At 35.5% G+C, this 24,708-nt stretch overlaps 1 protein-coding gene across 2 annotated transcripts; it reads left to right on the top strand.

Annotated features, from left to right (window-relative positions):
* The first annotated feature begins 880 nt into the window (after window positions 1–880).
* SLC6A14 (solute carrier family 6 member 14) lies at window positions 881–24,428 on the top strand. Of its 2 annotated transcripts, XM_030847683.3 has the most exons (14): window positions 881–1,037; window positions 2,001–2,166; window positions 5,545–5,676; window positions 7,023–7,184; window positions 7,986–8,124; window positions 9,608–9,740; window positions 11,329–11,469; window positions 16,768–16,996; window positions 18,722–18,847; window positions 20,054–20,172; window positions 20,721–20,820; window positions 21,079–21,188; window positions 23,152–23,319; window positions 24,022–24,428. In XM_030847683.3, the coding sequence occupies exons 1-14, from the start codon at window positions 990–992 to the stop codon at window positions 24,166–24,168; spliced, it is 1,920 nt and encodes a 639-aa protein (XP_030703543.2). In that variant the 5' UTR covers window positions 881–989; the 3' UTR covers window positions 24,169–24,428. The 2 variants fall into 2 exon arrangements, with proteins under 2 accessions (XP_030703543.2, XP_069900779.1); XM_070044678.1 differs by lacking the exon at window positions 2,001–2,166 and having other exon boundaries at window positions 901–1,037.
* The last annotated feature ends 280 nt before the right edge of the window (window positions 24,429–24,708 follow it).

Raw genomic sequence — 24,708 nt, 5'->3', positions numbered from 1 at the left:
AGTGATTTGTACTGTGCTTCGTAGAACTGCCGTCATCTTTATCTGTCTGATCGAGTTTAAATCCTTTGAGTTTTCTGATGAAAAGCTGCTACATTGGTAAATAGCATTATAATAATACTTTCCTCCCTGGCCAAGCTGGGATGCTTCCTCAGAGTTTATTTTCTAGGCCTCGCCTTTCTTGCAAAGTGAAGTCTTTGGTTAGGCTTAAAATTTCCCGTACACCTGCTCAATAATTTGTTTTGTTTGGCCTCTTTGAAATCAATCCCTGTAAAAGACAACGTTGTCCTGAAGGCTGAGAAAGGTGCTCGAGACATGAACTCAAAAGTTGCTCTTTTCAGGCAGAGCCAGCTGAGTAATCTTATCTCAACTGGCTACTTTTCAAAGTGCCCAGCTCAGGAGCTCTCCCTCTGGGAGCAGTGTTTGCCCCAGGGGATCAAGTGCTTTCTAGTGAGTGGCAAAACTTTGGGAAATCCCGGAGCCCAGGACAGTACAGTGTGTTCAGGAGAATCTTGGGGAACGGAATGGACCCCACAGACCATGCCCTCCCCACCTCCAGCCCCGGTGGAGATCAGCACTTGGCCTCAGGACAGAGACCAGACTAAGAGAGGAGGTTACGAGGAATCAGGGAACCCCAGAAAGGAGGCAAGATTGCGAAGGCACCTGCGCGGCTCTGAGTCAAAGGCTGTCAGTCATCTCGGCTCTGACTGCTCTGTTCTCTCACAGCCCAGCCCTTTCCCGGGGCCCGGGGCAGGGGATTGCTACATGCCAGCTTGCCAGGGGAAAAACCGGAGCCTCACTTTAGTCCCTTCCAGTAATTGACACGACAGGGTGCTCAGGTGGGGGAGGAGAGAGCTTACCTCCATAAATGGCCCCACCCCTGGGCATGGTGGCTCACTCTGGCAGGTAGCAACGGGGGAGTGTGCACCTGCCACCAGTCAAGCTCCGCCAGACTGCGAGACCGGCAGAGCAGCCCAGGGAGCCAGTGAACCATGGACAAGTTGAAGTGCCCGAGCTTCTTCAAGTGCAGAGGGAAGGAGGTAGGAATCTGGGAGCTATGGGAGGTGTGGAGGGCTTGGGAAGGGAAAACTTAAGGGGAGGCAAGTCTCAGATTTTGCTCTCTGCAGCTGTTCCCTGTTTTCCACATTTCTGTTCAACTGCCTTCATGTGTGCCCAAGATGTCCCCATAGAGTAGAGGAAACATAGAACAGTTCTTACTCTGGTGGCTAGATGTCTTAGGGTCACCTCATCCTCTGCCTTGGGTGTGCCCACCACCTTGTGTTTTCTGTCCCTCTCCAGACTGTGTCCATATGCGGGAGGGAAATGAGAAAATGTACTGTCCTTATCTGACCTGAAGAACTCTCCCCTGTCCTCTGAAGTGGAGCGAGCATTGCTCCACCTGGTGGGACAGAAGAATTTGTCTCTGAATATTATTTTGTGGCTTTCAGAAAAGCACTGATTTTACTCTCCAGGATATGGAGAGAAGTTAAACTTCCCTGACAACTCCAAACATCAAAACTACCACCCAGTATGAAAAAGAGTCTATGAATTTTTTTTAATAGAAACTATATTTCATCCTTTTTCTCAAATATCTCCTCTGATTTCAAGAGCGTTGATTTTACCTAATTCATCTTTAAGACTTTTGTATTTGAAATTTTATTTTCCCACCTTCATTTGCCCATCATGCTGGGTGCCACATGTACCCTTTCCACCAAAATTTGGATGATCTAACCCGAAGAAGTAGTAAAAATATCCACCTACAGAGCTTTTTTCATTTCATGGGATAAACGTTGTAAAGTAAAAGCAGCCATCCTCAGAAATCTCCCCAGCCTTGGAAAGTGTCCTCCTTAGCTGTGGTTTTCAGGGTTCATTCTCTCAATCTCTCTCTGCCTCTCTGTCTCTGTCTCTGTTTCACTGTCACTCTGTGGTTTTGTGAAATTATGCGTCTGTGGAATTTTTAATAGTAAAAAAAAACCAAGCTGTTGATATTTTCCCTTTTCTAGAAAGTGACGGCTTCATCTGAGAATTTCCATGTTGGTGGAAATGATGAGAATCAGGACCGTGGCAACTGGTCCAAAAAATCTGATTACATTTTATCTATGGTTGGATATGCAGTGGGATTGGGGAATGTGTGGAGATTCCCATATTTGACCTACAACAATGGCGGAGGTATTCCCCCCCCCCAATTTATTTCCTCTTCAGTTTTAAGTGCGGTGTTTTATGGCCTCTGAGGATATTATAACAACTGAGGAAAGGTATATGATAATATGGGTTAGTGGGAGGATGGGAAATGAGCATACTGCATTTTATTATTAGACTATGAGTTTCTAGCTCACGTTGGAAAGCTGGCTTCACAAGATGTTCAGATATAAACTTGATAAAAGTTGTATATTTAGCACTTCTGAGCTTCTGATCTGAAATCCCATGTCATCTTCAACTATGACTTCGTCTTCTTAATTTACACCTTCCTATGATAATCTGTTCACGCTCAAGTTGTGTTTTGCCTAATTTATAGCTGAACCTAAGCAAAAGACAGGGAATTCTCGTTCTCATAAGAAGCTCAAATAAATTGTTTGCTTAAATAAAATAAGGCATTACATTTTGGAAATTTAAGTGTGGAAGGAGTTTATTAAAAAGTAATTAAACGTTTTGTACTTTAAGCTGCAATATTCAGTTACATGTATTTCAAATTGGATTGATCATGTAGAAGGTCCTTTGAAAATGCAATAGAATGTAGATCAAGGCTAGGTGTTTAATTTCTGCAAAATAATGCAGTTTATACCTCATGGATCACTAAGGAAGACTCCATTAGAACAGGAGAAAAAAATAAGTCTGAAGTGACACACAAAAGGAAACAAAATGAATTGCATAATCTTCTAGTAATGTTGAAACCACTTTTCACTTACCATATTTTATTTACTTGTAATTACAGGTTCTGTTAGAAGTGTAGAGGTGACATCCCCTTATATTTCATAATTGGTTACCAGTGAAACGATGTCAGTATAAGTATTCTTCTTGGTACAATAGGATTTTGTGTGGTGATATTTCAATCTTATATTCCTTATTAATTGGTTATATTAAACATTTGTACTGGCCTTCAGAGAGTTAAGAAAGGGACTCTGTTTATCAAACACTTTAAGTGTTGGTGACATAAATTACCCTATCTAGAGCATACATTGTTTAATCATGGGTTTGGTATAAATTTGAGCTGGAAGATGACTCAGGAATCACCGTCTTTTTGGTGTCTATGTCCTAAGGTCCGTGTAGTGGAGAGAAGCATTCAGGCTCCTTTCCAACTTCTTATGTTCAAGTTTAGAATAGGAAATTCCCTGTGAGTTGACATCATACATAGGCCCAGTACTTACTATAAATTTCCAGGAACTATATTAAACTAGATTTAATAGAGAATTCTTAAACTTAGCTGAAATAAAATGGCATTATTTATTGTATGCTATTACCTCTTTCACCACTTCCTCTAAAAATTAATGTATCATATTGGCTCTCAGTTTTTAAAGATCACATCATTTGGGTAATGGATGATCTAGTCTCTCTCAATTGCTTCTTTCTCTTTTACCCAAGGGTAAAAGAGGAACATGAAATTCAAATTTTTCAAATGTTAATAGATTAGATTTTAAATTATGGTCAGGCTTGAAAGACTTGTTAAAATCTGGGGTCATTTTTATCTGTAGGAGCTTTTTAACAGTTTATGAAAGAGGAGTATCAGACTACCTTAGGGTCTAGGTCAGCAGGACTAACAATTGGTGACCACTATACTGGACTGATAATTTACCAGTTATGGTTGTTATTAATAATGAAATAATGAAATAATATAATGGGTGACAAGCCTTATACAGCATTGAGGAAAATCCTTCTTTGTGTGTGTCTAAAAACCTACTTACACTGGGCTAGCAAAGCGTTGCTTATTGTTGTGTTTAAACAGGGATATTTTGTATTACTTTTTCTTCATATTTATCATTGGTAGGAATTAAACTTCTATTAATCATAGTAATGATGGTATGTACATTGCAACATCTATAAAAACATATTTGTCCCTATGTTCTGGTGACTAGTATGTAACAAGTACTTTATTGTCTCCTAATTTTTAAAAATTAATTAATTAATTTTTGGCTGTGTTGGGTCTTCGTTGCTGTGCTTGGGCTTTCTCTAGTTGCGGCGAGCAGGGGCTACTCTCCGTCGTGGTGAGTGGGCTTCTCATTGCGGTGGCTTCTCTTTGTTGTGGAGCACGGGCTCTAGGCATGCAGGCTTCAGTAGTTGTGGCGTGCGGGCTCAGTAGTTGTGGCACACAGGCTCAGTAGTTGTGACTTGCGGGCTCTAGAGCGCAGGCTCAGTAGTTGTGGCGCACTGGCTTAGTTGCTCCGTGGCATGTAGTATCTTCCTGGACCAGGGCTCGAACCTGTGTCCCCTGCACTGGCAGGAGGATTCTTAACCACTGCGCCACCAGGGAAGCCCGGTTGTCTCCCATTTTTAGTAGAATATATTTTTAGGGTTAGAAAAAATGTAATTCCCAGGTATGATGTTATAGTAGCATAATAGGAAAAATATATGAGGAAAAAAATGTAACATGGCTGTATGAAATGTACATAATCCAAAGGCTATTTTTATTCACTTATCTCCACATTTTTTAATTAAACTTTGTTAAGACTTCTAGAATACTTGAACAGTAAGCTTAATATTCTGTCCCTGCCTCTACCAAAAATCTGGTCATAGTTCTAATGAATAGTATTATGCCCTAAAAGCGGGCAGAAAAAAAGTAAAATAATAAAAGGTTTAAAACAAAAACCAAAAATGGGCCTGAATAATGTAAATGTAGGAGAATTAGTCCTTATGAAATTGAAAGTTAATTCTGAATGCATCTCAATTGTTCAGATTCTTCTACCAAAAATAATATTTCTTATTAACGTTGAGTGAAGACCCTTATGACTATTTGGAGAATACTGAACTTAGCTGTAGTAACTTCCACTTTGAACCACATTTAACATTTGAACCCTAAGTCTTAAAAACTGTTTATTTTTTAAGGAGAAAGGAGGGAACTTAACTTTGAAAATATACTATGTGCCTGCCCATTTCGCCAAGTGTTTTCACATAGGCTCTGTGATTTAACCCTTACCACAAACTGATGAGTTGGCATTGTTCTTCCCATTTATGAGGAACCCAAGGTTAAGAGGTTAGGTAATCTGCCCCAGGTCACATAACTGGTATATGATGGAGCCAGGATATAAAGCTAGGGCTACCTGGCTCCAAAGCCTGTGATCATTCAACTTCTCTGGATTGCTTTTTACGGGCTATTGTTTTTAATAATCACAATAACCTCATTAGGTAATACTAGCATCCTCATTTCATGGATGAGGAATCCAAGATTTAGAGAATCAACTATTTTCTCACAGACAGTAGTAAATTTGGAGCCTAAACCCAGTACTCTCTGACTCCACTATATCAGAATGCTTTCAAAATGTTGTGCTAGTTGCCAAAGTGCCATCCGGATTTGGGCATATAATAGTGCTTTGGTTCTTTTTTTGTGTTTTCTAGGTGCCTTCTTGATACCTTATGCGATTATGCTAGCACTGGCTGGTTTACCTTTGTTCTTCCTAGAGTGCTCACTGGGACAATTTGCTAGCTTAGGTCCAGTTTCAGTTTGGAGGATTCTACCATTGTTTCAAGGTTGGTATTAAAATGTTTTCCTTATTGGTCTATTCCTGCATATAGCTGTCCTCATATTAAAGGCAAAAGGGCATACGTTGCTTTTCTGACTATTTGACACTGTCGAATTTAGAAATCAAATGTTACTTTATATTTCTCTTTATCTTGGGCTGCAGGTATGGTAGGGGTTAAGAAGGATATGAGAGAGTTGTTAAGGTGTCATTATTTTCCTGTTTTCACCTTTTGAATTATCTTGGCAGAAAAGTTGAAGGGCAGGTCACTATTTGTTCTTGAACGTTCCTAATGGAACAGGACACTAGGAAAGTTTTTTTTTTAATGCTTTGATTGTTATTAAACCTCCAATAGCCTTTCTGTTTGAAGATTAGATATCATTTTGGTATGTGCTAGCTGCTGAAAACTACTCGTAAAGGCTTCAGTGTAACATCAAAAATATATTTATAGCGAGGTGGATAGAACATAGTGCTGGAATATTAAGGAAGCTACCTCAAAAGCTAGTCTTAACATAGGAGTTACATTCAGTATGCTTGCTGTATTTTGAAACCACTGAGCTAAAGAAATTTCAGAAGTTTAAATTTGGATGGTTACTGAGTTATTGAATTTTCTTTACATGCACTTGTAGAAATGCTGTACACTCTCCTTTTAGGACATTCATTCAGAGGATTTATCTTCTACTTGTCAAAATGTTGGTTTATATATGTCCATACCACTCTCTCACTTGGTCCCAGTTTACGTAAAATAGCTAGCTAGTGGGAAGCAGCCACATAGCACAGGGAGATCAGCTCCGTGCTTTGTGACCACCTAGAGGGGTGGGAGGGAGACGCAAGAGGGAGGAAATATGGGGATATATGTATATGTATAGTTGATTCACTTTGTTATAAAGCAGAAAATAATACACTACTGTAAAGCAATTATAATAAAGATTTTTTTTAAATGTTGGTTTGTAGATGAAGAGGGAAGTATTGGTCAGCGAGTCGATAGGATATGAGCTTTGAATAGTTTGTTTTTTTTAATAGTATCCACTCTGACCAGAATTTATAGACTTAATAAGAAATAATAATGAACATGGTTTTCCCTTATGTGAATTCGATGGCTTAATACAGGTCTTTGATCTTAGAACCTTTTTCTGATCAACTAAAAAACTGTCTCAGAAAGTCAATCATCAAAATAATTTTGAGAAGAAAGCTACTCAGACTGTCTCCCCCATCAAAAAAAAAAAAAGAGATAGAAAACATTGTTTGAAACAGTTTTCTCATTTTAAAATAGATTTTGTGGAAATTGAGATGCAGCTTTACGAATTAGGAAAACAAATTTCACTTGTTTTTTATTTTAATTGTTCTCTTTTCCAGGTGTGGGGATTACAATGGTCCTGATATCCATTTTTGTGACAATCTATTATAATGTCATAATTGCCTATAGTCTTTACTACATGTTTGCTTCTTTTCAACGTGAACTACCATGGAAAAACTGTTCTTATTGGGCAGATAAAACCTGTAGCAGATCGCCTATAGGTAAAATTCATTTATTTATTTAAAAAATATTATTAACTCTGCATCATTCTTTTATATTTTCTAAGAAGATTAAAGGGGTAAATCATTTTCTAACCAATTTAGGTTCAATTTTAAGTGAGACATAGGTTATTGATAAAAGCAGAATAAAGCATGTATAACCTGAAAATTGATTAATGCAATATGTTAATTTCTGAGGGCACCCAGTAAGGCTAAACCACTACTTGGAGTACTTCTTGCAGGCCTAAGTTGTGGGCAGCAAGAAAAGGAAGAAAATGGGAAAGTGGTAAGAGAGAAAAGCACTATTTATGATAGTAGTAGTGTTTCAGTTGATGGTTGAGTGTTGCTAATCTTTGGGACAATGTAGCATCAGTATTGTAGACTATTACCACTGGGATTGCCTGTGTATATTGGAGGATAAAGTGATAAAGATTTAACACTTCTTAGGAATTTAAAGGTGTCATTTATCTATATAAGTTAAATAAGTCCACATATGAAAAGTTCCTTAGAGCACTAAGTCCCAACTGAAATGATTGTTACTCTATAGCTGTTATTACTATAAATATAACCACAATTTAAAAAGGCAGATATTTTCATACTCACCCCCAGCTTAGTAGTAGAGAGGATTTAAGATGCTGAATGTGCATGGCTTATTCCATTTGTAAGATTTCTACTCCACCTTCACCAAGTAACAATTTAGACAGTACTTTAAATATTTCATCATTAAAGCTTTTTTTTCCCAGGTAAGTACTCTTCTAAAACTAAGTATGTGTCTGTGTATGTATTCTTTTTTCTAATTTTTAGTGACACATTGTAATGTGAGTATAAAGCTAGGTGAAATCTTCCAAGTGAATAAAAGCTGGTTAGACGCCAACAATTTTACCTGCATCAATGGAAGTGAAGTTTATCAGCCAGGGCAGCTTCCCAGTGAACAATATTGGAAGTGAGTACAGTAAATTATCTACATCTTAAACGGATGTTATTAAAATTTTTTATAACAATAAAATATTGATCCGCTCCTTTCTTAACTCATATAAGTAGAAAAAAAAGGGGGGGGGGTGGAGTCAGAGCAAATTATACGTCGTTTGACTCAAATGTTTACCTAGCCTGTGTGAGTAGTAGTAGCCTGCAAAATTAGCTCACAGTTAACAGATTGTCGTTTATAAGTTAGTTATTAAATGGGCACAATGTTGTCAGTGATGATTTATACAGTGCTTATTAGCTATAAGCTAGGGCATTGCTTTGAAGGAAAAATATGCAACTTTTAGACTATAATGAGCAAGTTCTAATGATAAACAGTTGGGTGAGTAATATTGGGGGAAAATTGCTATTTAAGGCTGAGATTCTTCATTATCCATTTTGCTTATAATTGTCATTATATGGTAAAAATAGATGTTTGGGGTTATATTTGCTTTTATTAATTTTAAATGATCTCTCTTTAATCTCCTTACTGTATACATACCCTTTACCCTTACATAACTTCTTTGACTATTGCTGTAATGAGCTCTTCCTCAGCTCCATGTTGTTGCTCTTTTTTTTTTTTTTTAAGATGTTGGGGGTAGGAGTTTATTAACTTATTTATTTATTTTTGCTGTGTTGGGTCTTCGTTTCTGTGCCAGGGCTTTCTCTAGTTGTGGCAAGCAGGGGCCACTCTTCATCGCGGTGCGCGGGTCTCTCACTATCGCGGCCTCTCTTGTTGCGGAGCACAGGCTCCAAACGCGCAGGCTCAGTAGTTGTGGCTCACGGGCCTAGTTGCTCCGCAGCATGTGGGACCTTCCCAGACCAGGGCTCGAACCCGTGTCCCCTGCATTGGCAGGCAGACTCTCAACCACTGCGCCACCAGGGAAGCCCCATGTTGTTGCTCTTTGTGACCCTTTTAAAATTTGGACCTTGAAATGTTCCAAATATAAAGCTAAGAATTAAAATCCTAGATCCATATATGTCCCTAGTGGAAATCATGGAATTATACCTTTGAAAAATGTATAAATAATGGGACCATTTAGGTTTGATAACTACAAGTATGATGAATAAGAAAATATTTAATACAATTTAAATGTTTTCTCCATCATTTGAACTTGAGAAAAAATACCGTAATAAGTAAAATGAAATAATCTGATGTAAGGTTAATTTCTTTCCATACAGGAGCTTTGAAATATTAGGGGAAAATCATAGCTAAAGGAATGAGTGGATCTTTTATTCTGGGGTTTGGAACTTTGGATTGGCTGCAGTTGACCAGAAAGTTCAGAGCCTAATTTTTCACTGAACTATTTTTGCCCCTCCATACAACTGCATCAATAAAAGAGTCACACAACAGTGATGTATTAATAAAATACTCATGAAGCTTCTCCCTGGATGAAAGATATTAAAAAATTCAGTGTATTAAGACAAGTGATTGTGTGTTCATCAAAGGGCTTATGTGTTTTCAGTAAAGTGGCGCTCCGACGGTCAAGTGGATTGGATGAGCCTGGAGTCATTGTGTGGTATTTAGCACTTTGTCTTCTTCTGGCCTGGCTCATAGTTGGAACAGCACTATTTAAAGGAATCAAGTCTTCTGGGAAGGTAATTTAGAAAACACGTTAGACAGTGATGTAGCTGTTTTCCGATTTCATTGTAGTTCAACGCCAGGTATTACCAAATGCATGTTTTTTCTATGATGGGAACATTCAAATGTGTGAAAAGCTTTCTAAGTAGGCAGCCTCGCTCTAAGAAAATACATAAGAACACTGCTATTATTAAAAATAAAAGAAAACAAGCAAAAATTAGTACTACATGTGTGAAACTTCTCTAAACTTGGGCCCTTCTAGCTGATACAGCATTCTGAGGCTTGGGAGTATTTCTGTCCTACTATAATAAAGAAGCGTCTTGAATGGAATTATATATTGCAATGTTTGGTTTGGAAGGTTTAGATCCTTGTTATATATGTTGTATAGGGTAACAGTGTCAGGATTCCCCTTGTTAGAGAGAGAAGGATAAAAACGATACCATTGTTCTCTTAAAGCTTGCCAAAATTGACTCAGAACCTTGTCTCAGCAGAGTCCTCTTCTGAAAAACATTTCCCACTTCATTGTTTTATCTTTTAAACTTTCAGAGAACGTTGTGGCAATTTCTGAGAACAGTATGAAATTTTCTCTGTGAGCAGTTGTACAGTACTCAGAAAAGTAAATGTGTATGTGTTTGTAACTACTAGACTGAAATTTCCTTAAAGACAGAGGACAGGAATAACTGTGGATACTATCTTTGTGTTCTGGTACAATACCTAGCACAGTCACTTAATGTTACATTGTAATGAGACATGCTGTTAGATCACAAAAATACAGTGAACATCACAAAGTCAGTGGAAACTTTCCAAAATAATGTTGCAATTGCACATTTTTGAAACCTTTGGTTCCTTTTTGATGTTAATATCGAAAGAATCCATTAAAAGCCATTTACCCACGCAATTAATTTTTATTGGTCTCTGGATGACTTGTTTAAATCATCTCCTTGGACATATTAGCAAACATACGACATCTATGGACCAAAGAAATCATCCACATTAATGAAAAGCCAACCTCAAAGGCAGTCTGCTCATCTGGAACCATGTATTATCTAGGACACAAGCAGTTCACACGTATATATGTGTGCTATCAAACTCTCTTAATGGTAGCTTTAAGGATAATAATAGCAAGTGTCCAGTATTCACTTAATCAACTTTCATGGAATTTGGACACCTACTAGGAGATTTTCCTTCTCCTTGGGGATTGAGTATCATTGCAGGGTTTAAAATCATTTCCCTTCCCACATCAATGCAGTAATTTACCAAGAGGTGCTATTCAGTCCCCTCAGACATTTATTAGGATACATTTAGGAAAGCGCTCGATCTAGATTCCAAGTTACCATTGCTAATGTATTGTGTATTTACAACACAAACCTGGTAAATATTGCTTCATACATCAGAGTGTTTTGAAAGTGGATCATTTGAGAGTGGTGAGAACAGGAAGAGAAAATTATGCCAACATTGGTATTAGTATTATCAGACATTAATAATCTAATGAAATCTTTGATACTTTATTTTACTAATTTCAACTGGCTAATAACTTTATTTGTATATAATTGTACACCATGATTTAAAGAGATAACATTAACTTTTGGTTGTTCTTCGTGGTAGGTGGTATATTTTACAGCTATTTTCCCCTATTTTGTCTTGCTAATCCTGCTGATCCGAGGGGCAACTCTGGATGGCGCATCAAAAGGCATTTCATACTATATTGGAGCACAGTCAAATTTTACAAAACTTAGGGAAGCTGAGGTAAGACAATTTGGATTTCAAATTATCTGAGGAGGTAAAACTTAAAAGCCAATATTGAAAATCTTTGATTGCCATTGAGTGTCATAACATAGTAGCTTGCAAAAGAATATGTACTTAAGTTTATTAGCGTTTCCGTCCCCTAGGATGTCTGATTTAACTATTTAACATGACACTAATGCTCTCTTATTGGAAGTGAGACAATCATTTTTAGCAATAGGATTTTCAAAGTCATTTTATTCAAACTGATTCTATTTGACCAAAAGGATTTGGGGCTTATTAATCTGAGAAAGAATATTTCATGCATGAATACCCGCAAATTGATGACTAGGGCTATGTGACTTATCAGATAAACTCGTAGTAGGTTTAAAGATTATAGCTGATGGTTTAATGGTCTAATATAAATTTTAATTTTCTTCAAAAGTTAATATCAAAAGTTCATATTATGAAGTTAAAACATAAATTTGAAATGATGAAGCATTCCATAAACAAAACTGTTACTTGTACCAGACACACAAATATGTACCATGAATATGAATTGGTAACCCCTTTTAATATTAGTCTATCTCCAGACAATGGCTGTGTGTATCATAGGTACATAAAATCTTTTACAATTTTGACTGCAGACAGCATTGTCAGTAAGTGTACTCTATATACTATGCTTCTATTGATACAGGCTAATAACACTTTCACTGTTTTAGTAGTCATGTCACATTCTTGGAACACATTAAGCTTCTGGTCAGGTAAAACCCCACGGTATTACATTAAAATCAAGAAACACTATAATATCTACCATATTAGTACTGTTAGCCAAAATGGATATTAGTTTTAGTTTGCTATGGTATTCTTTGTGGAACTCATGCTAATTTCCAGCAATTGTGACTTTCTAAATACTCACGATCCGGATATTTAATTATCTGTTGTAGAATATTACTGGTAAGCAAGTCAAATTTATCAGTTTTTAGTAATGGAAATCCATCCTTTACCTTTTTGAAAATTGAGAGGTCAATCTCTGGCCTTCAGTTACCTTCTGTGTGTCCAATTTTCACTCAATAATTAACCATAAAACCCTAAATTATTTTAGAACTATGAAATTTTATTGTTTATGTGTTGGAGATTAACATAGTTTGATGTGTCTGTAGGCCCCTGTGTTGATTTCTTCATTTATCTTGGGCCTCATATCTTTTAATCTTGTCTGTTAATCTCTTTCCAACTAGAAGACCATTTTTGGTAATGGATGAGAAGCAAATAAAATGGAAGTTGGGACTCATCATCTTCCCTCTGTTAGGTTATTACACAAGATAAAATATGTTAATGTTCTTTGAAATGGTAAACCGTTATATAAATATGAGCACACAAGTATTTTAATTATTGCTGTTATATAATACTGTATTGTAGATGCAACATTTTCCCTAAGAAGTGGACCCTCCATTTTCTTTAAACCTCATAACTTGGAGCACAGTTGAAAAGCCCCTTTGATATTCCTTTAAGTGGCTTTTACAAGCCTCAGATCACCTGGGCTTTATAGCTCCGTGAAACTATCCTGAAAATTTTATATGACTATTTTATACTGGTCTGTGTTTCGGTGTCTCTATTGTCTTTAAAACATCAGAGCTAAGCCTAAAGCTCCTTATGAAACATACAGTTTAATCATCCTACCTCCTCTCCCCAACACAAACACTACCCTCATGCCTTCTTTGGGTTTGCTGGCAATGAGAATTTTTTCTTAGATGCTTTTTATTCTGCTCCAATCCATACTCTAAACATGCAATCATAAGTATATATTTTTTCCTTTTCTTTAAGTATTTGAACTCTACTGATATCTCTAGGAGAGTAGAGAACCATAGAAATTTATAGCTAGAGGGGTCTCTAGTGACTATTTTACTAACTCCGTCATTTTACAGTGATGAAGTTGAGACCCAGGAAGAGTCACACTTAATTAAATTTACATAGCCTGCTTTTGCATCTTGAATTAAGGTTTCCTAATCACTCAACTAATAATCTTGTATATAGCTATGAGATGGGTAGATATAGAGATTATAACTATGTTTGGAACTATATTTCACTTTTATTTGCAGCCTAGGTACATCATGGTATGCAGTAGCATTCTGACACAACCCAGACCTGCCACACGACCTCCAGCCTCCTTCCCCCAACTCACATATGCATACATAATGTATCAAGTCAAAGCAGCTGAGAGACCAACATAAACATGTTGTTCATTTCTTAATATGTACAACTGCTTAAGAAATAAGAGAGCATTTTTTTTCTCACATGATTTTGTTATATATAAGGGAAATAACCATGATCTAGCTGTCTATCTAGCCATCTATTTATCCATCCATTTTACTTCCTACTGGCTTCCTGCCAGTATATATATTATATATATATTTCACTTATATATAACAAAATCATGTGAGAAATAAGATGTAATAATAATCTAACATCAAGCTGTATTCTGAAGACCTAGTATTTATTTCACTCCTAACAACTTTATTTCAATTGAAATTGGAAATAGATTACATATCTTTCAAGGAGAAAATTATTGTTTTTAACTTCCACAAAAGAAACCGAGTATCAATTTATGTTTCTTTTCCATAAAAACAATAATAGCTATCACTGAGTATCCTACTAATTGCTTTACATATGTTATCTCATTTAATTCTCACATCCTTCCTAGGACACATAATTATTACTACTATTATTAGCATCATCATCATCTCCATTTTATAGATGATGAAACAGGCTTGAAGATGTTAAATAAATCAAATTCAATGAAAGTGAGACGTACTGGATTTAGGCTTCATTCTTTTTGACTCCAGAGCAAGAACTGTTAGTCACCATGTTATACGGCCTGCCTTCCACTGACCAGTCCTGTTTTCAGAAGGACTAAAACCACACTTTTGCCTACATATATGCCAGCCCTATTATGTGAAGTCTTCACAATTAGATTTTTCTTTGGGGTAATGTTATATCTACAGAATTTTACTATTAAAATGGATTTACCTAGGTTAGTTTCTAAGATTTATTATTGTCCTTTAGCAGAGACATAGGAGGGGTAGATCGTGAAAGGGGGAATGATAAAGGGGTCGAATTAGATGGAGAGATGAGGCCAGCCACGTGGGGCTCTAATCAAAACATGGAATGAGGGTACTGGATGATTGAGGGGATGCCTAAATGTATCATCATTCTTCAAAAACTGCCTAGTACCACCCTTGTTAAGAATTAATGTTTTTATTGTCCCCAAGGTGATATGTGGAGTAAATAGAATTCCAATCAAATTCCCAGCACAGTTTCCATGGAACTTGAAAATTTATTCTAAAATTTATGCAAAGGAGAAAAGGCAAAAAAGCAAGGTGTTTCTGAAGAAGTGAGGAAGACTTGTCTTACCAGATATGAAACAATATTATAATGCTATAGGTATAAAAATAATGTGGTGTTAGCCTAGGTATAGACATACAGACCTGTGGCACAGAATAGTAATCTCGGAAACAGATTCATGAACATATGGAACTTGATATGTGGCAGAAGTGGGGATGCAGGTCAGTGGGAAAGGGATTGACTATCCAATTGATATAATTGAAAATATCAGTTATCTTTGGACATAATTGATAATATCAATTATCTTCAGATAATTGATATTCCATTTAGAAAACAATGTGTTGAGGGACTTCGCTGGTGGTCCAGCGGATAAGACTCCACGCTCCCAATGCAGGGGACACGGGTTTGATCCCTGGTCAGGGAACTAAGATCCCACAACCCACATGCCGCATGCCACACGGCACGGGCAAAAAAAAAAAAAAAAAAAAAAGAAAGAAAGAAAGCAATGTGTTGGGATTCCTAATTTAATATGCATAGTATCAATTTCAGGTGAACTGAAAACTTAAGGATATAAGCAAAACTTTAAGTCTTTTAGAAGAAAATATAGGATAGTAGCTTTATGACCCTGGTCTAAGGATTCTTTTTTTAAGTCAGAGAAATCAAGAACAATACATAAAAGCAAAGATGAATACCTTCAGCTACATTAAAACAAAATCTTTGGTTCATCAAAGGGCACAATGTTAAGAGGTGAAAAATATAAGCCACAAATTGGGAGAAAAAAACTAACATATATAACAGATAAAGGATTAGAATCCGAACTACATAAAGAATTCCTCGAGATCAAGTAAGGCGAATAACCCAAACAAAAAATTGGCAAAAAATATGAACAGGAATTTCACAGGAAAAGACTATGGAATATATACACATAAAAACATGCTAAACCTTATAAAGTACTTAGGGTTATCAAAACTCATTTCACAGCCACTAGTTTGGACAGTATTAAAAATTCTGACCAGTGTTGGCAAGGATATAGGGGAATGGGAACTCTCATACCAGCTGGTGGGAGTGCAAAGTGATACAACTACTTTGGAGCATAATTTGGCAATATTTAGTGGGGCAATACAGCAGTGGAAAAAAATGTTCAGAACTACATACATTTAATTGAACCATATGAATTTGCCTATATTCTTTCATTTTTGACTTACAAAATTGAAATTTTATATGGTTCAAATTGATAATGGATAAATCTCATACACTACTGAATGGAAAAAGCAGGTTGTATAAGTTTACATGCTTTAAGAAAACTTTTCTATAAACTCAGAAACATGTAAAGCTAAATGCCATATTGTTTAGGTTAGTAAAAATATAAAGAACATTGAAGAAATGATAAACACAGAAGTCAGGATAGCAGTTACCACTGAGGTTGGAAGAGTGATATGATCAGGAAGGGGCACAGGGAGGCTTTAATAGACTAGTAACAGGGCTTCCCTGGTGGCACAGTGGTCGAGAATCTGCCTGCTAATGCAGGGGACATGGGTTCGAGCCCTGGTCTGGGAGGATCCCACATGCCACAGAGCGACTAGGCCCATGAGCCACAACTACTGAGCCTGCGCGTCTGGAGCCTGTGCTCTGCAACGAGAGGCTGCGATAGTGAGAGACCCACGCATCGAGATGAAGAGTGGCCCCCGTTTGCCACAACTAGAGAAAGCCCTCGCAGAGAAACGAAGACCCAACACAGCAAAAATAAATAAATAAATAAACTCCTACCCCCAACATCTTCAAAAAAAAAAAAAAAACATTAAGTCCCTGGAATTTATAAAAAAAAAAAATAGACTAGTAACATTTTATTTCTTAAGCTGAGTAGTGGGTACTTGGGTATTTATTTTGTTCTTGTATGGATATTTATTCATTTGTATATATGAAATATTTTATATAAATGAAAAATTAAGAGTGTGTTTTTAAATATTATTTTCCTTGTAGGTTTGGAAAGATGCTGCCACACAGATATTTTATTCCTTGTCAGTGGCTTGGGGTGGTTTAGTTGCTCTGTCATCTTACAATAAGTTCAATAACAACTGCTTCTTAGATGCCATTGTAATTTGTTTGGCAAATTGCCTCACTAGTGTGTTTGCTGGATTTGCTATTTTTTCTATATTGGGACACATGGCTCATATATCTGGAAAGGAAGTCTCTCAAGTTGTAAAATCAGGTATGTAATGCTATATATTATTAACTTTGATTAAGTCAATATAGCTCATTTAAGAAACACTGATATATTTTATAGCAATTAAAGCACTCAAGATTTAGGGTATTGTGTTTTCTTTCTCTTTTCATCTTATATAACTTGGTTGTTTTAATGATTTAATAATTCTTAGATGATCTGAGAAACAACAGTACATTACAGAACACTTGTTTAAGAATATTTTTTCCAAATTTTGTTTAATCCTTAATAGGAACTACTTACTGCACAATTGCAAGTATCAGGCATCATGCTATGCACTTTACATGCATTATCTTCATCTGTGTGTATGTATATCTATATACACATACATATATATACATGTGTGTGTTAATATGTATACATGAATATATGAGAGACTATATATAAAAATTAATCCACGAAAAATTACACTATTAGGTCTGAATTTTTAAAACGCACAAGTGTCATACAGATAGAAACACAACTGACTTTGAGTATACAGCTGTGTCCAGCTTTAAAGGAATCTGATTAGTGAACTTCCTAACTTTAAAGACATTAACTAGGGATGCTTAATTATCTGGCTAAAGATTCTCTGGAACAGAATTCTAGGGTTCTTTTAAGTAGGACTTTCTTATTAAATTTCTATTTATGGTTAGTATCATTTGATGGAGAGATTGATGAATGAGAATAGAATGTTAGGACTAGAAAGGACTTTGGAGATCATCTAGTATCCAGCTCCTCATTTACAGAGGAGTGGATTGATGCACAGAAATGTTATGTCTTGCAGAAGATCGAATCATTAGGAAGTGACAGAGCCTAGGCTAGAAGCTAATTCTCCTGACTCCTAGGCCAGTCCTCTGGGAGGTTGGAGAAACTTAAAATACTTAAAACTAAGTATCATATAACATGACTGAAATTTTTTTATAAAGCGTCTCTAAAGGTAACATACATCAAATAGAATGAATTGAGTGATTGGGACTGACATGTATACACTGATGTGTATAAAATTGATGACTAATAAGAACCTGCTGTATAAAAAGAAAAAATGTGCCTTCCTGATAAAATGTTTAAAATAAGTAAAAAATAAAAACAAAAAAAAACAAATAGAAAATAAGATTCAATTTATAGTTTCATTACATACAATTTTGCAGGTATCCATATAATAATTAAAAGGGCACTAAAATTATACCCATTACCTTGTAATAACCTATAATGGAGTATAATCTGCAAAAAATACTGAATCACTATGCTGTATATCTGAAAGTAACATAATACTGTAAATCAACTATACTTCAATAAAAAAATAAAATGGCACTACACGGCTGTGAAATGTACAGTGAAAAACATAAATTAAATGGCACTACATATAGTGATTTGGGGTAAATATTTGGAAAGAGAGTTAAAGACTAAAAAGTTAATTCCATAAAGACTAAAAAGTTAATTCCATGAACATATCTTTTGCGGGCCCCTCACTGCTGTGGCCTCTGCCGTTGCGGAGCACAGGCTCCGGACGCGCAGGCTCAGCGGCCATGGATCACGAGCCCAGCCGCTCCGCGGCATGTGGGATCTTCCCGGAATGGGGCACGAACCCGTGTCCCCTGCATCGGCAGGCGGACTCTCAACCACTGCGCCAACAGGGAAGCCCAGCCCTCTAGTATCTTATCTTGAAAATGTTCAAATATGTGAATTTTCTTGGCAACTAATTTTAAATTAAAATGCCATTTATTTTCTTAGGTTTTGATTTGGCATTCATTGCTTATCCAGAAGCTCTAGCTCTACTCCCAGGTGGGCCATTTTGGTCCGTATTATTTTTCTTCATGCTTTTGACTTTGGGTCTCGACTCTCAGTTTGCTTCCATTGGTAAGAAATATTCCCAATGTTAACATATCCCTCTTATATTTTACTCATGTTTCCTCTACTTAAAAACATCCTTTTCTTACCCTTGTTGCCCCCCTCTAGCTTTTACTCTCAAAATCATCTTACTGAAAGTTCTTTTTAACTTAAGTTTTAAATATGGAAAAATACAAAGTACTCATGTATCAGACATCCCAAAGGAGCAGAGATTAATATTTTATATTTGCTTCAGATATTTTTTAGAAAACTAAACTGTTATAGATAAATTTGAAGTCCCCTGTGTTTCTCTGTCTAATACAATTCACATTTCTTCCTTCTTAGAAGCAACCGTCACCATGGATTATGTATGTTATTCAGACCATGTTTGTATACATTTTATATGTATCCATAAATAACATATAAATTTTAAAAATTTCACATAAGTATGAAGTTTCATAGCATACATATCATTCTGACAGTTGTTTTTCATATGTGTTATGAATCCATGTTGATACATAGACATATAGCACTAATTAATTCACAATCTGTTGCCATAATGATGGGCATTTGGATTATTTCCAATTTTTAAAGATTACACACACTGCTGCAATGACTATTCTTGCACATGGTTCTGTGTACACATAGGGATTTTCCCTAGGGTACCCACCTAAAAATTCTGAATTTCATCATATCGTGCTCTTACATAAACCATTTAAATAGTTTACAGGATAAGGTCCAGCTTCCTCTAGTTGACTTTCAAAGCCCTCCAAAAATCTCGAATATGTTTCTTAATCCTTTTACTCATATATCCTTCTACTTTTAGCCAGTACCCTGTTTCACGAACACATTTATTTCTTAAACCTAGAAGGCCTTTCTATCTCCATGTTAGTTATTCAAATATTTACCTTATTTAAAAGTTCTACTAGAATTTTTCCTTCCCTATAACCCTCTTTCACACTACTTCAGCCCTCGGGAACCTGTTACCTTATAATTGCTACCAATGAAAAGCCTTATAAAACAGGCTAAAAACAACAAATAGGGCTCCATTTGATTCTTATCAGAACTGGTGAGTAGTCACTGCCAAGAGAAAGGACCCCGTGGATTTTTAAAAGTAAGAAGTAGGGCCCAGCGTATATTCTCAACACATATTTGTAAATTTGATTAATAGAAGTTGATTTCTGTGATTAAAATTATTGGCAAATGAGTTGACATGTCATTTTTTCCCTTCTGAAGAAACGATTACAACAACGATTCAAGATTTATTTCCCAAAGCGATGAAGAAAATGAGGGTTCTCATAACTTCGGGTTGCTGCTTGGTTTTGTTTCTCCTTGGCCTCGTGTGTGTGACTCAGGTATACTACAGTATTTTTTCATAGACAAAATATTAGTTGGAATGTACTTTATAATCTAAATGAGGAAGCCAAGGTTTAAGAGGATGTTTAGTGACAAGTCCAAGTCTGACTTGCATCAAGATTTCCTGACTTTTAGCCCAGATTTTTTCCCCATTATAACACAATTTCAATAGTAAGTATATTTTGCAGAGGGGGAAAAAGCCCGATAATGGACAATTTCCCCAATTACAATAAAGTTATATACTTTAAACATAGGCTGTATTTCTTGTCAGCTACTACAGAGCACACACTGCATATCATTTTGATAATCAACTATTCTAAATGCTTATTTTTTAACAGTGACTCAGTATAGAATAAAAGGTACATCCTGTTTGAGATATTTAAAGCCACGTTTGTGTTTACATTTGAAAACATTCCTTTTCGCATTTTGGCAGAGGTGAAACCAAGGAGCATATGTTAAAATCAAATTAGTAGATTCAATTTGAGTACCTCATCAATCATAGAAATAATTAAAAATATACTTAAAAGTAAATGATTTTTTTTGGTAGGCTGGAATTTACTGGGTTCATCTGATTGACCACTTCTGTGCTGGATGGGGCATTTTGATTGCAGCTATACTGGAACTAATGGGAATCATGTGGATTTATGGTAAACAGTGACTATAGAATTATCTACACATTTTACTAAAACGACTTAGTTTGATTCCTTCTTATTATGTTTACTGTAATAGCTAAGTATAATATACTGGACAAAAATTTATTATGAATAAAATGTAGTTAAAGGTATATATATGCTTCATTGCTGTAATATTGGAAAATGTTTAGACATGGAAAGATAACTTGGGGCCACAATGATTAATGCATGAAAGTATAAATAAGGGCTGAATGCACTCCTTGTTGTTTTTAGGAGGCAACAGATTCATTGAAGATATAGAAATGATGATTGGAACAAAAAGGTGGATATTCTGGCTATGGTGGAGAGCTTGTTGGTTTGTCATTACGCCTATGGTTTTGACGGTAAGTATTAACATGCCATGAATTTGGTATCAATAATATATATATTTAAACACTTTTAAGGTAAACTTGAATTATTCACACTGAATACAGTAAGGCAAATTAATGTCATAAAGTAATGATTTTCAACTTTTACTTCATGACTGGCGCCTCCAAGTTGCCTAAATTACAATGCCTTTCTTTGTAGTATTATTTTTGAGGCCATAGGCTTAAACAGTTACCATTTGAGAAAATAACCAGGCTCCTATAGACTTAAAGGTCCTAGATACTTAAAAATTATCAATAGGCTAAATTTTTAAAAACCAGTCATTTGCTCATTCCCTAAAAAATATGCTGAGCCATCTACAATGTTCTTAACCTCTCTGCTTAAGACCCAGTCTCTGCCTTCAAGGAATTCAATCTAAATATACTAATTGCTAAGAAACAACACTCAGTTGTTAATGCATATTTTTTTATGGGAAGTGTTTAGTATCTGGAATTACTAAAAGAAACTCATGTGTGTCAATAGAGGCAATAGTTTATGTTAAAAATTGGTGCTATTTAGGAGCTGAGGGAAAGCAAAAGATGCCTTCTTGGAGAAACGTGACATATAGACATGATATCTTTAAATAAAAGCTCAGTAAAAGGCTGAATGCCAAAATGAACACTTAATGGGACAGAGAATTTCTATGGACTAGAAATAATGGTGGGGGTGGGGCAGTGGCAAAGCCTTATAGAGGATGTTTTGGTTCTCACTGCCCCCATGCTTCAAAGGTTTTCCTAGAAAAGGCCATTACATAATTTGATCTAGAATTTGTTTTAGAGCGTGTTTTTAACATTATAAGGTCAGGTTCAAGTAGTGAGCGGTTGGGATTTTCACAGTGCTACTAAATATTGTTTTCCTTATTTCACAAGTCTCCACAAGTCTCCATGATAATATAAGCCCTTTACCAACTTAGAAAATCTAACTAGACTTTTTAGCCAGCTAATTTTCACTGATTACTAGGTTTGACAACTGGATTTACTTTAAAATGCAAAAGTATTAGATATTAAATGATATACATTATCATCTATTTTGTATAAAGTCATATATATTAGATTCCACTATCCCTCAGCCATTCTCTTGTAGTTACGTAAAATTATGGTAATTGTGAAATAAACTTAAATTACTGTAATGAAATGAAAGAAATTAATCTATTTAATTCTAAAATTAAACTTGAATATCTATAAAATTCAAGACAGGTAAATTTAGAGGAACTACTAGATGATCTTTTAGTTTTTGCTCATTTTGTTTTGTTTGCTTTACAGATTTCTAAATAATTAGTTTTAATGCTGCAACATTCTAGTAGGTTGTTTTTAAAATACTTTTTAAAAAACTTGGCCTTAGTTTTCATCTTGAAGCGTCACTGTTTTGCCCAAACATATATTGAGCTTGTTTTTTTCTCAATAAGAAAGTGAAGGGTGCTTTGGTAATTATGTACCAATGTGTGAATGCGTGTGTGTTTTGGGTGTGGAGTAAGGGGTGCTCTGTGTAGTGGAAAATAATAGAAACAACTTCTAAGCAAGGTGCAAAGCATGTTCACTGAAGTGTACTTTACATTCTCATTGAATTGATTGATATGCTGGCTAGCTTATAGAACAGAATAAAACCATGCTATTATAAGTGAAATAAATGTTGTATTTCAGTATTTTATTGAAATACATGTTGTACAAGTATTTGTATCTTTTATAAGTATATGGAAGTGCTAATTTTGGAAGAATCTATTCAGAGCCAAATACAAGTTATTTAGATTCGTTCATTTAGTATTTTATCTTCTGGCTAGTTACCTGATTATCTTAGTTGGCTTGAATGTATTTTCATTTTAATTGCTTTTGATAAGTTATTTCTAAGGAATGGAATCAAATTGCTAATACTTAGTGCAAATGAAATCATTAGTGCAATAAAGTTTAATCTTTACCATTTTCTTTTCATATTTTACTTTCGCAGGCAATCTTGATCTGGTCATTGGTACAATTTCATAGACCCGATTATGGCAAAATTCCATACCCTGACTGGGGAGTTGCTCTAGGCTGGTGTATGATTATTTTCTGTATTATTTGGATTCCAATTATGGCTATTACAAAATTAATTCAAGCTGAAGGAACCATCCTTCAAGTAAGCATGTTAATATTATTTATACTTTAAAAGTTATGGTATCTATACCCGTACTGAGTTCTACTGAGATGACACAAAGCAAATGACCTTTTTCCTTTATATCTATAATTTTCACCTTTAAAACTTCATCTGGTTATAATACATACTGTAATAGCATGTTAAAACTGGAAAAACTCTGGTAAATTTCTTGAACTCAGTCTAGACCCTGAATTATCCCTCTTCCATGGAGGCCCAGGGGAGTTGATTATGACATCTCAATAGGACAATGACAAGGTAGGCTCAGCAGGCAGATTGGGTTCAAGATCTAGCTGAGTGCTTTGTGGATCTAGATCAATGGTTTGACCCTTTCTTTGGTTATTGAAACTTCCCAGGCATACCTGGTTTAGATCCTCACTTAACCCTCACCCTAAGGCCAGGATAGAAATGTCTGAGAATTCAGTGAAAGTATATGAAGTGATATTGTTGCTTGAATGGGTTCACGAAACACTTTCTTTTGAAATCATTTACATACTCAATTATTTTGGCTTTGTAGTTAATACAATTCTGTTAACAATTGGTTACATTTGAGTATCATTTTTTTTGGTAGACAGTATATTAAGAATTTAGATGATCATTTTTTACTTTTCTATGGTTCTTATTTCATTTTGGTTAGCAAGGAGACTTAACACTCTAAAATTTTCATTTTTTTTCTTTGCTTTTCAGCGCATTGTAAGCTGCTGCAGACCAGCTTCTAACTGGGGGCCATACCTGGAAAGACATCGTGGGGAAAGATATAAAAATATGGTAGATCCTAAAAAAGAGACTGACCATGAAATACCTACTGTTAGTGGCAGTAGAAAACCAGAATGAGATCTAGTTTTTAAAAATATGTGGTTGTGTAATGTGATTATTTTAGAATAGAGGAAATTTTTATTTATTTGAATGTTGAGTAGAAAAACATATATACTAGGTTCATAATAGTATGATGAGCTTTTTTTCCCATTTAAGCAGGAATGTAATATAAAAATGTGAATCTACTAATGTTTAGCAATGTGATTATTATATTTCTTTTAAGATTATCTTAACACACACATAGCTGCCTCTATTTCACAATAAAATATTAAAAATAATATTTTTCTAGTATATTGAAGGCTTTATTTTGAACTGGTTATTTAGAAAATAGTTACATTTTCTATTATACAAGTTTTTAAATATCACTTGCTTACGTTTTCTTAGTACATAATCCTTCCTTTCCATAAAGCTGGGGAAAATAAATCAATATATTTAAAAGACAGTGTTAAAATTGAAAGCCTCACTTAATTAGAAATGCCATATATATGAAAAAATGGACTGTGTATATAATATGATGACTGTAGCTTAATACTTTTGGTTCATATGTCTAAAAACTTC

Source organism: Globicephala melas, chromosome X, assembly GCF_963455315.2.
Source record: "Globicephala melas chromosome X, mGloMel1.2, whole genome shotgun sequence".
Classification (NCBI taxonomy): domain Eukaryota; kingdom Metazoa; phylum Chordata; class Mammalia; order Artiodactyla; family Delphinidae; genus Globicephala; species Globicephala melas.
Note: the sequence above shows the minus strand (reverse complement) of the source record. Positions and strands in the feature narration are given on the sequence as shown.

Coding starts and splice junctions, on each gene's coding strand:
- SLC6A14 (XM_030847683.3), top strand. CDS start 990: ATGGACAAGTTGAAGTGCCCGAGCTTCTTCAAGTGCAGAGGGAAGGAG. Junction 1,038..2,000: donor TCAAGTGCAGAGGGAAGGAG/GTAGGAATCTGG, acceptor TCCCTTTTCTAG/AAAGTGACGGCTTCATCTGA. Junction 18,848..20,053: donor CTCTCAGTTTGCTTCCATTG/GTAAGAAATATT, acceptor TCCCTTCTGAAG/AAACGATTACAACAACGATT.